Below are 12527 nucleotides of genomic sequence, written 5' to 3'. Positions count from 1 at the left end.
GCACTTAAGAATCTTTCATTGTTTTTGACACACATAAATTACTTGTGTTTAGTGCTGAGTATATTTGTTGTAGTTTTTTAATTTTCTTACAACTGTTCATCATGTAAAACACATGTGAGAAATTTCTTTTAACTTGAATAATTTGTTAATCAAAATATTCCATTTCCTAAACCTACCAGATAATAGCATTTATGTGGTACCTTCCCACAACACAAAATATTTATCTGCTTCTCCCCATATTAACTTTCTATTTCCTTTTAGGAACACCAACAATCCATAGCTTCCATCATAAGCCAGTATCTAAATGCTGTGTCTTTCAATTTACAAGGAATAAGGATTTTCTTTTACTCAATTCAAGTGAATAAAGACATAAGGAGTTTCGAAATTGAGAAAGTACCTCACAAAAGACTCCAAAACTGAATTTGAGTCATAAATGTACCACAATAACAGGAAAAACATTAACCGGGGAAGCCTGAAGAGCCCTGCCCGTGTCCAGAATGCTGAGATCACCAGGCGATACGACTCCACCTGCTCTGCCATTCTGCTTCTCCAGGTGTCCTTGAGGAAGCTTTTAGCAGGAAAACACCTAGACCCAAGAGACCACAAGAGGGTGTAAGGTGACACATACAAGAATATAGGGTAATGGTCAGGTGACAATACAACTTCTGCATGCAAATGTTTGTCTTTGCCCCGTGTCCAGGGAATTAATCTGTTTCCTGTCTCAAAGAATCACAGGCTGTTTGTGGGATTAGGAATATTAGTGATCTCAGAGTTAGCGGCCACATGCAGATGCTTTCCTTTACTGAAAATCTGAGAAACATCTTAAATAAATACATCTTATGGTATAAGAATATAACTACAATTCTTTATTATCTATACTACAGTATATGTGTGTGTTTGGAGGTGGGGTGTGTGTGAGTAGAACGGAGTGATGTAAAATACCAATAACACTTGATATGGTTTGGCTCTGTGTCCCCACACAAATTTCATCTCCAATTGTAATCCCCATGTGTTGGAGGATGGGCCTGGTTCATGGGGGTGGACGTCCTGGTTGCTGTTTTCTTGATAACGAGTTCTCACCAGATTTTATGGTTTAAAAGTGGCACTTCCTTTTCTCTCTCTCCCTCTCTCCTGCTCTGCCATGTTTAAGATGTGCTTGCTTCCCCTTCACCTTCCACCATGATTGTAAGTTTCCTGAGGCCTCCCAGCCATGCGTCCTATACCGCCTGCAGAACTGTGAGTCACTTAAACCTCTTTTCTTCATAAATTACTGTCTCAGGTGGTTCTTTACAGCAGTGTGAGAATGGACTAATACAACCCTGATGATTAAAACCTCAAATAATTCAGATTATAACAAGTAGCAAGTAAACTTGAGTTCCAACCCCTTTGTCAGTTACTGATTAAATTTTACAATTAGCTAATAAGAACAAAGATCAGAAGAGAAAATGCTTGTGTAAGATCATACATATTAGATTCACTGCTCCTGACAGATATGTGTACACCCAAGATTTGAAAAGTAGTTCTAGGACTCAGCTTTCCCAAGAATTTATGACAGGTATCAGGAATCTCGCCCAAGAAATCTAGGGCAATATTTTGTGATCTTTCTACAATGCATGGAAAGATGGCTCCACAGGTAGGTTAATTACATATTTCTATGAAACATTACTGAGTTAATATGCCCCTTGGGAGTCCAGAGTTAGTCATAGTTATTATTGTGAGAATATATGGTCTACACATAAAGCAAAATCAGCCTTCTGTTCTCCCCCACTCTCCATTTGCAGCTACTTATTAGTAATATTGCGCATTTTAGCGCTGTCTGTCCTGAAGATCTGAGGCTAATTTGAAGCTATTGATATGTTTTTCTCTTTCCTCCTCTCTCCTTTCCCCAGAAAAATCAAGGTTCACGGAGGTTTTATATTTGGCATATAACCTATTAGGGTCAAACCAGGTGGAATACTAAGAACTGTCACTCAACATACAAACACTGTAAAGGCACAGCTATTCCTGTGGCCCTTTCCAGGAAGAAAAATCCATGTGACTATTCCTGGACCATTAGTGCAGGCAAAGCTGTCAGAGCAGAATAAATACTCATTTTTCTCACTTTTAAAAGTCAGTGTTAATCAGAAGCTCTGAATACTGTTCTCTGATCTGAACACCCTTGTGCAATCCAGCAAGTCTTGAGAAGTTCTCAGTCCTCAAATAACTAAGAAAATGGGACTATTTTGGGGCCATTAGCAGGGTCATATAATGAAATCCTTGTCTTACTCCTACCTTGACTGGCCCATTCTCTTAGGCAGTGAGACCCATTGTGGGATGGTGGCATGTCACTTGGTTCACTATATTTATGTCCCTGAAGTTCTTCCCTAGTTGACACCAAAGGATAAGAATTAACCAGAAGCAAATTGTATTTTGGGACATAAATAGCAAAAATCTTTACATCCTGTAAGATTAACAATTGTAGTTTTAGAAAAAGTGATGGTACAGAAATACCTGTTAATAGTTACTAGATTTGGGAATGCTCACTGTTCTAAAAAGAAGAGGAGGCAAGGAAAGGAAAAAAGGAAGGAAGGAAGGAAAGGAGAGTACATGGAAGAAGTAAACACTTTCAAAACAGAGTCCAGGCTTTGGCCCCAATAGGCATTTGAAAAATGTTTCTTCTTGTCTTGCCCTTTTCATTTTAAATTGAGACCTAATTTACATACAGTAAGGCCTTTACAAAGCACACAACAAGTCTTAAAAGTAGAAAAGAGGGGCATCATCAGGTTGCACACACCAGATGCATGTGCCTGAGGTGCTAAGCAGGAAGTGGCAGTAGTGGCAACAGCAACCAGGGCAGCATGAGCAGCACTGGGCTACTACAACCTACCCCAGGGGAAGTGCATTCCTGCCAGCCTCTGGTGGCCTTCACCATTTGCTGGCACCCGCTGTGCACCACTCCACCCATCTAAGCTGTTGCCAAGGAGTTCTTCCTGGGCAAAAGTGAGAAGGAAGCACAATAAGGGTTCTTGCCCGCAGCTCTCTCCCCCTCCCTCTGCTTACTGACCCCTGCCCCCGGCCCTGCCCTGGTGCTTCCCTGTGTGGCCCTGCGTCTTGTGTGCCTGTCCTCTTGGGAATTGTGGGCAACAAATTATCTTTTCAGTTGTATAATACTTGTTTCCTGACCTGTTGGCCTTCTTATACCTCACATTTTATATCAACCCTAAATATTTAGACCAGCCTAAATGACAACAAACTTTGGACACTTAAGGGTGAACAAATGAAGAATATAAGAACTGTACACCTTTTCCCAATGTACTTAACAAGTTTTGTATGTTAAAGCATAAGAGTTTCTTTCAGGTGATGGGGAAGGCTAGCAGCTGTTGAGTGGGATCTACTGAAGGCAAAGGCTTCACTGTGATGATGGAGCCCTGCACCTCAGGTTTCCTGTATAGCCCAGGATTCAGTACCAGGCCATGGTATCATCAAATTTTTGTTCTGACAAGGACTGGATGTGGTCTGCCTCATCCCATGGACACTGGGAGCCCTGTCTTTCAGGAGTGTTGGTGATCAGAGAACAGTTCCCAGTATGGCCTTCGTGTCTTTTTCTGACCAGTGCTGATCCATACATGTTCCATGATGTGCTCCAGTATAGGCCTCTCCCTGGGGTTGGAAATAGGTTTATGAAGCTTTCTGGTTCTATAGAAAGGAAGAGTGAAGAACGGGATCTTGTATAATTGTTCACACAGTATCAGCTTCCTCATCGCCACAAAGGTCTGCCCTACAAATGGCAGGACTTGGTTACCGTGGTGTGAAGAATGACTTTCCAGCTTCACACATCCATGGGGGCCCTTCATATGTTTGGCCACGGCAGAGTTCAGGATTGCAGAAGAGGGACTTCCACCGAAGGTGCCCAACTTCTGGCATACAGTGAACCTGGTATGAAGTCCAAAGTCTGTTATTTTTATGTTGTGATGGGTCACAAGGAGGTTCTTGGGCTTCAGGTCCCTGTGGGTATCCCCCTTCTGCTGCTGGTACTAGAGGGCTGATACTATCTGCTAAAACTTGCTTCAGGCCTCTTCTGCCTTCATGTAGCCCAGTTCTAGGATGTAGTAGACCAGCTCTGCTCTGCTGATGTACTCTATGGCTAAGAACAGAGTGTCTGTGGTGTCCAAAGAGCTTGATGACCTTGGGGTCACCCCATGGAATAGACTCTCAGGGCAGGAGGAGTTCTGCTGCCCGTTTGGGGTAGTCACAGTCACCTGGGTCCCAGTGAGAAGGTGCTTAGTGAACTTCATTCACCTTGGTGAAGTTGTCCTGGCTGATGATCTCGAGGTACCTATAGTGATAGGCATCAGCAGAGACGGTCTGAACTATAGGCAATTTTACTAGCATAAAACAAGATTACAGTATATGTACTTCATATTTACAGTATATTTATTACATTAAAATTCGCTACTTTAGGACTACAACAAACAGTGTCAAGCACCTTTTGCAGCCATCACTGAAGCGAGAGTGGCCAAAGTGAAATTCAACGCTTTTGTGACTTCTGACCAAAGCAAGAACTGCAAAAGGCATTTCAATGCACTTTCCCACATTCACAGGAAGATTATGTCTTCCCCTCTTTCCAAAGAACTTAGACGGAAGTACGATGTTTGATCCATGACCATCCAAAAGGATGATGAAGTTCAGCCTGTGCAAGGACATCATAAAGGTCGGCAAATTGGCAACATAGTCCAGGTTTACAGGAAGAAACATGTCATCTACATTGAACAGGTGCAACAGCAAAAGGCTAATGGTACAACTGTCCATGTAGGCATTTACCCCAGCAAAGCGGTTATCACTAGACTAAAAGTGAACAAAGACCATAAAAAGATCCATAAACAGAAAGCCAAATCTCACCAAATAGGAAAGAAAAAGGGCAAATACAAGAAAGAAACCATTGAGAAGATACAGGAATAAAGGACTCTTATATACAAGCTTTCATACAACTGCTGAAATGAAAAAAAAAAAGTGTTGAGCTAAGCTTATCAACAATTTCTAATCAATGTCTAATATTTGCCTTTAAAATGAAATTGCCGTTTGTTAAATTACTTTGTTGCCTACGATGAGTTGCTAGCAAATAAGCATTACCAACACAGAAGATCTAAGAAAAATTTGACAGAGAAACTATAAAATTAAGCACATTTAATCTAATACTTTGTTTTTTTTGGTCTTCAAATTAAGACTTCAGGAAAACATCTGGATTTTGAATAACACTATGTTTTTCTAGGAGGAGTTTTTACAATCCTTGACTTCCTAGAAAATGCCTATATTTTCCGAGGTCAAAAAGACCCTTCTTTCAACCTAGTCTTAAATGACCTTTCCATCTTCACCTCTTTCTGCCCAGCCTCACTTCTGCCATACTATGTGGCTCAGTATCCCCCAAACTACTCTGTGGTTTTGGTCATGTCCCTTCCCTCTTCTGGGATACTCTTCCAAAACTCTTTTCTCCACTTCACCCTTCAAAACTCATGTAACTTCTTTTTTGCCTCCTGACTTCCCCAATCCAGAAAAGCACCAACAGAGCAGGAAATAGGTATATTCTACTAAATGTTGTATTTTCAGCATAAACATAGAGACTGGCACATAGAAAATGCTTCATAAATGTCCCCTTCTTTGTATTCTCAGAGTCTTGACACACATCTGAGCACTTACCTCACTGTGCTAGAAGCAATTTTCAGTGACCCAACTCTCCTATCTCCTTCCCCAGTAGACTATGAGCTCTTGAAGGCAGGAATTATGTCTTTATCACATAGTAGATGCTCCATAAATATCTGGGAAATCTAGATGAATTGAAAACATATTCACTAATCTCCAGATGTTCAAAATATTCAAGAATAGTGAGACATACAATTTCCCTAAATACTACATGGCAAAAATTATAAATGAGGTATGTACATAGTATTAGGAAAATTCTGATGAAGGAGCTATACAGCTTCTGGGTTGGAGGTGTTTGTCCTGGAATCTTCATATAGGCTGTGACATTTGAGCTGTCCTTTGAGGAATAAGATTACTAGGAAAATAGAAAAAAATGATTTTCTAAGTAGAAGAAATTCAGCACAAGACAGAAACTGAGAGGTTAGGGCCACTAGCATCCCAATGGATCTGATGAAGCTTCAGTTTGGCGTTCACGGCAGGGAGTGGCTGGCAAAAAGCTGGGCAAGTACGCTAGTTCTGGCAGCCCTCCTGGCCTGGGCTTTACAAAATGGGCAAGAGAGTGTCAGGATCAGATCTGTGTTTTAATCTGCTCTTTAACACCCTCTTCTCCCCTGACTCCTCCCAACATAACATATTGACCATGTAAAAGAGTTGATCAGAGGCAGCATGATGATTCATCATAAGAATCAACTTGAGGCCGGGCGCAGTGGCTCACGCCTGTAATCCCAGCACTTTGGGAGGCTGAGGCGGGTGGATCACGAGGTCAAGAGATCAAGACCATCCTGGTCAACATGGTGAAACCCCGTCTCTACTAAAAACTACAAAAAATTAGCTGGGCATGGTGGCACGTGCCTGTAATCCCAGCTACTTAGGAGGCTGAGGCAGGAGAATTGCCTGAACCCAGGAGGCGGAGGTTGCGGTGAGCCGAGATTGCGCCATTGCACTCCAGCCTGGGTAACAAGAGCGAAACTCCGTCTAAAAAAAAAAAAAAAAGAATCAACTTGAGACTTAGGATTGTGTTCTAACCAGTCAACAATTAGCCAACACTAGTGCTATGTAAATCACACACTGAAGCACAAGTCAAGAATGTGGTAGAACGAACACAGCTGGTTTCTGGGGAATGTCAGTATCATTCAATTCAAGGATTCCTGGCCTTTATGAAGCCCTCCCTGATTTTACCAGCCCAGAAGGATCTCTCTTTCTCTCTCTCTCTCTTTCCCTTTCTATTTCTCTTTCTCTGTCTCTTGAAATAAGTGCTCTCCCCAGAGCACATATTTTGTACTTAGGACACTCTGAAATTTTTTTCTTGCATTGCTGCTGTTTGTCCTCATTCCTGGTACCATCCTTCTTTTCTCTTTGCCTCATTTTACAAGCTTATTTTTTGATATAATTCACCTTTAAAAGACATCATGGGAGCAAGATAGGGTACTGGCCAGGCATGGTGGCTCACGCCTGTAATCCCAGCACTTTGCAAATACTGAAACATGCAATGTACTTATCACTTGAGGTCAGGAGTTCGAGACCAACCTGACCAACATGGTGAAAAACCATCTTTACTAAAAAATACAAAATACAAAAATTAGCCATGGTGGTGGTTGCCTGTAATCTCAGCTACGTGGGAGGCTGAGACAGTAGAATCCCTTGAACCTGGGAGGCAAAGGTTGCAGTGAGCTGAGATCACACCACTGCATTCCAGCCTGGGCAACAGAGTAAGACTCCATTTCAAAATAATAATAATTTTAAAAAGGGTATAAAGCAATCAATTATAAATATTGTTAGATTTTAAGTTTCAAGATGGGAGAGTTTATCTCCTACTCACTTTTATAAGTTCCACAGCACTACACAAAACACATCTGTTGAAGAAATTGATGTAGTGATAACAATATGATAAGTAAAAACATTGATTGGATTTTTTAGAAGGTTTACATCTTTTCCTTGAAATATCACTAGCTTACTGGTGGTTTACAAATTTTACTAGTTTATCAGAGTATTTGCATAGATGTTTATCTTGTATTCTTTTAAATTTTTATCTCTTTAAACTATGTCCCATCTGTGGTTGTGCATTTTCTTGCTTTGATTTGACAGAGTTTCATCTCTTATATAGGTCTTTTGGGGAAAAAACTCTTAGATTTATTTATTATGCTTATTTTTCTAGTAGAAAAGAGGTATTTATTTCAGAAAATTATAAAGTAAAAAATCAAAGAAACAATAATATTTGGCACTCACTGAGACACAATTTTGTAAAGAAGAAAACTAACAGTAATCAGCATAAGTACAATAAATTATAAAGATCTATTGATCTTTTAGTGAGGGAAAATAACCAGAAGAAACACAAAAAGACTTAAAATACAGCATCATTGCCACATCATATGAAAACATTCCCATAAAAAATGAACAATTTCCACTTGAACATGTAATTTTTCAGCCCTCTTTGAACTTATTCTGAAATCTTGATGTTCTACTGACATTTATAGACTAGCCATTCTCTCACTCCATGAACTCACAAGTAATCATTCCCTTCAAAGCAATTAAAAAGGAATGCTTCCTGTTAGATATACAATACTTAAAGGCTAATATTTAATCTTAATTGGCAACAAGTTTAGTGCAAATAAAATTACATTTAGCAGCTTAGAAAGTCCTGGTGAGGATGCATTCTCTTAATCCTTACTGTTTCCTCAGAGTGAAATCATTTCTCTCTTTCTCTGAGTACAAATGTTGGTCATTCAAACCTACTGAAAACTAGTAATGATAATTCTGTTTGTTACACAGGGAGTTTCCATGAAAGATGGTTTCAGTCACTATGCAAATGAGCCACATGGTTTTTACATTTGGAAAGTTCCCTTTGGGTTGATACAAAAAAGCAGGGCTTGAATGACAGTTCTCTTGGTAATGGAGTCCAAGTCATAGCTGTATCTTACCCAACTGCTTCTCTGATCAGTGAGAAGACGCAAAGGAGGCATTAATCATTTTACCCATTAACCACCATGCATGGCATTCAAAAGAAGATTTGGGAACAGGGCTGGGGAATCTCTCAAATCAAACTTTACTCTCCAGTAATAATTTTATTTCACTGATTTCAATGCCAAAAAAACGAAAAATAAAGGCATCTGATTTCAAACCTGGTGCTTCCCACTGTCAGCCAAGATTTATTCTCCAAATGAACAGAAGCCAGAAAGCTCCTAGCCAGAGAGGATTTTGTATGTGCTTCGTCAATTCCTCGAATTGCCTCTCTTTTTGTTCGACATCTGTTCCCTCTCTAGCCAAGGCCAGGGACTGCTGCTTCAAGGGAGCAATGTGGCTTACTGTGCCCAGATCCATGGTGGCAAGGGAAGAGGAAGAATGCCACCTGGATTTTGAGCACCTGGATCTGCCCCTTGTTTAGGTTTCTCTAGTTCAAGTACTTCAGCTTTCAAAAAGTTTGGATGACCCTCCTAAGGTCCAGGATGTGGTAACATAAGATCCAGCGAGGTCAACGCCATCTCCCTTGACCATCCTCTTTACCAACTCTCATCAGCTTTTAGATTCCCCTGGAATTCTTTCACTGAGCAGGGTGAGGGTATGCTGCCTGCATGTTGGACAGAGCCACCTCAGTCACTGTACTCTTCTCTTTCCCTTGGACTGGGGAATTTCTCATACTGGTTGGCTAATTTCCACTTGCTGTGCTGACTTTTGAGTAGTGCAGCAAAGGAAGTCTTTCGGGTGACATTTCTAGATATTTCCCTGCTCTTGGCCTTTCTGGTGGGGGAAGAACTTCCAACTAAGGGAGAGACTGGGAAAATGGGCTTGCACCTAGGGGCTCCCAATAGCTGCCATATTTCCCCAGAGGTATTGCTGGTTAGATACTGCCATGGCTTCTTCCCACTGCTGTCCCTGACATTTACTCGAGAAGCCAACCTTTGCACTAGCAATTTGATAACTCCCTGGTGGCCATGAATGGCTGCAAGATGCAGCGGGGTATACCCACAACTGGACCTCACATTTACATCAAGGACAATCCCTGCCTTCTTTGCTCCAGAGACCAAGTCCTGAAGGGCCCTGAGGTCACCATGTTTGGCTATCCAGTGCAAGGCGGTGTACCCAGTCAAAAAGTCTTTGTGCAAGGCCAGTTGAGGTTCCTCCCAGAACAAAGTCCACACCTGAATCCAGGAGCCACTGGCAAGCTTCACAATCCATTCGTGCTCCCTGGCATCTAGGGGAACCAGGGATGATTTGTGCTCAGAAGTTCTGTGGGAGGCCAAGGCTGCAGGCCCCTCCCCACTAGGAGCCCACAAGCTGTGTCGCCAATCCCACTCAGCCTCAACAGCCTTAACCTCTGCAAGCTTCGGTGATAAAGCTGCATCTACTCTTGGGTTGGGCACTGTTCCTGCTTTGGAGGGCTTTCTGGATCGAGGTGGGCGCCGACTTCTTCTCAGCAAGCTCTCATCAAGGTACTCTTCATCAGAGGAGGACAATTTGGCTCTTCCTGCCAGAGAGCTCCTTCTGAGGGACCTCCTTAACCTAGGAGCTGGCCAAGGCAAAGGCTCCAGGGGGTGGCCTGCAAGGCCGTTAGCCCCGGCAGGGACCTGCTGAGAGGGGTGACCATCCTTTCTGTTTCTGAGGCCTTGAGCGCTCCGGCTGGGGCTACCCTCTTTCTGAGATACAGAGAGGCCCCCCCCAGCTGAATTCCTGAGCTTCCCCCGATCTGGGGTTCCCAAGACAACCTGCAACCCTTCTTCAGAAGCCCCCGGGGACTCTTTGGGCCCGCTGCTGCTCTCCTCACTGCCATGACTCTCCTGGTCCACAAAGTCATCTAGATCTTGGAGGGACAGCTGACAACGAATGCTGCGAAAGACAGTCAGTGAAGGGTTTCCCAGCCAGGATTCCGAGGATTCATTTGGAGCAACAGGAAAGAAAGAGTGTGAAGAAAGACAGGGATCTGGCGGCTCTGAGTTAGACTCCGTGGAGCCAGGCTCCAAGGACAGCTGGAGGAAGTTGTCAGGCAGCACCGACCAGGCGCGGATAGGACCCTGATCACGGGCCTCAGGCACCTGCGGGTGCCTGGCCACCCACTCTCGAGTGCGCTGCTGCTGTTGCTGCAGGGTCGAATAATGCAGGGAGCTGGGAGTCAGCAGCTCCGGCCGGTCTCCGCGGGGAGCGGTGCAGGGCTGGAGAGCAGGCAGAGAAGCCCGGTTCGTCGCAGCCTCGACTGTGGCCGGAGGCGAGCGAGGTGTTGCAGGCACTGGCGCAGGCTCAGCCAACGCGCCTTCTTCTCGCTCCCTGGAAGCCCCGCGGCCCTCCAGGGCGGGCAGAGCCCGCGCCGGCTTCTCCTCTGCGGTGGCGGAGTCCGGGAGTGCGCCGAGCTCTCCCGGGAGCCCCGCCAGGCTGCTCTGGAGGCATTCCCAGCAGCAGCGGCCCTGCGCCTCTGCCGCCGCGCACCTCGCTCCCGCCTGGGTCCCTGCTGCTGCAGCTGCGGGCACCGGCGCCCTGTGTCCAGGGCTGCCCTTCGATCTGCCCTTCCCGGGAGCCGCGCGGGCGCCGCTGGCTGGGAGTCCATTGCAACCCGCGTCGGCGGCTCTGGCTGCTGCACCTGCTGGCTCCTCCTCCGGCTCCTTCTCTCGCCGCCGCCGCCTGGGCTGGGGAGGCTCCCCTCGGCGCGCGCCTCGCGGGGAGCAGGGCGCAGCTCCCCCTGCACTGGGGGCGGTTGCGGGCGGATCGCGGGGTGGCTGCAGCCCCTCCTCCCCCAAAAGGTCCCTGTACCTCCTCTTGAGCACCACGTACTTGGTGCCGTCGGGGTCCTGGCGCACTGCGGCGACCGAGTTGACGAAGCCCTTGAAGAGCTCGCGGCGGTGCTGGTGCTGGTTGGGGGGCAAGTCGGGGTCTCGGAGAAAGCTCTTGAAGTGGCTCAGCAAGGCAGCATTGGTCACGCGGCCCCCAGCCTGGCACAGAAAGTCCAGTAGTGCCTCCTGGCTCAGTTCTCGGGCCATCGCTGCCTTGTCCTCCGCCCCCGGGGTGTCTGCGTTTCGCCCTCCGGGGGCTCTACCCCGCCAGAGAAAACCCTGGCTGGGCGAATGTCACCTGCGCCCGGGGCGGCACCAACCGCCCCCATCAGCGGCAGAGGCCAGCGCTGCCCGCAGCCGGTGAGCGCGCCAGGAGGGCAGTGGGTACCCTTCGGTGGCCCCTGGGCGGGATCCCCGCGGGCAGTCTGGGAGAGAGAGGGCGGCTCCCAGGCCCCCCTGCGCGACGCTAGCCTCTCGCAACTAGTCCCCGCAGCGAAAGTTCCCGGGATAGGGCCGAGTCGGTTTCACCTGCGCCCTGGCGGCGCCTCCTCCCTGGCTCTGGGGGGAAGGGCCCGGCCCGCCTCCGCGTGTCACTCCGCCCTCCGAGGTCTCCCCCACCCCCCGCCACCCATCCCAGAAGAGTCGGGCCGGAGAGTCAGCGGGTAGGTGAGGTTGGCGGCGAACCCAGCCGCCAGCAAGTCGCTCTGCGAGACGCGCGGCCGCTCCCGGCCAGGGAAGTGGAAGGCAGGTAGGCGACCGGCCGTTCCTCTGAGTCTCCGCCACGCAGGAAACAAAAGCGATGGAAAGTCCGTTCCTGTCCTCCTGGTGCTTTGATGAGTTCAGGCTGTAGCCGATGGGGGAGGAGGAGAAGGTGCAAGTTAACAGGCAATCTGAGTTCTCTTTCTTTATGAACGCTGTAGAGGAGTATTTCAGATTTCTCGAGGCTGTTTTGAGGTCCGCAAAACTCACTTTGCATCCAAACTAAATTTTTCTTAAGATGGAAATACTGGGCCGCTTCTCCGGCGCCCCTTCCAAGGGGTCCAAATACATCCAAGTCTAGACCGAAAAGAGAAATCACTCTGAAAGTTACTACTG

The 12527-nt window shown here is 46.1% G+C and overlaps 1 protein-coding gene and 1 pseudogene across 1 annotated transcript; one reads left to right on the top strand and one right to left on the bottom strand.

Annotated features, from left to right (window-relative positions):
• The first annotated feature begins 433 nt into the window (after positions 1 to 433).
• On the top strand, positions 434 to 4983 carry LOC108293402 (annotated as a pseudogene).
• A 2966-nt stretch (positions 4984 to 7949) lies between these two features.
• SOWAHB (sosondowah ankyrin repeat domain family member B) lies at positions 7950 to 12161 on the bottom strand. Its single transcript, XM_017514824.2, has one exon. It carries the CDS (start codon positions 11637 to 11639, stop codon positions 9264 to 9266), a length of 2376 nt encoding a protein of 791 aa, XP_017370313.1. The 5' UTR covers positions 11640 to 12161; the 3' UTR covers positions 7950 to 9263.
• Between the last annotated feature and the right edge of the window lie 366 nt (positions 12162 to 12527).

Source organism: Cebus imitator, unplaced genomic scaffold (assembly GCF_001604975.1).
Source record: "Cebus imitator isolate Cc_AM_T3 unplaced genomic scaffold, Cebus_imitator-1.0 Scaffold537, whole genome shotgun sequence".
Taxonomy (NCBI): domain Eukaryota; kingdom Metazoa; phylum Chordata; class Mammalia; order Primates; family Cebidae; genus Cebus; species Cebus imitator.
Note: the sequence above shows the minus strand (reverse complement) of the source record. Positions and strands in the feature narration are given on the sequence as shown.

Excerpts from the sequence above, each read along its gene's own strand:
- SOWAHB (XM_017514824.2), bottom strand. The coding sequence starts at position 11,639 with ATGGCCCGAGAACTGAGCCAGGAGGCACTACTGGACTTTCTGTGCCAG.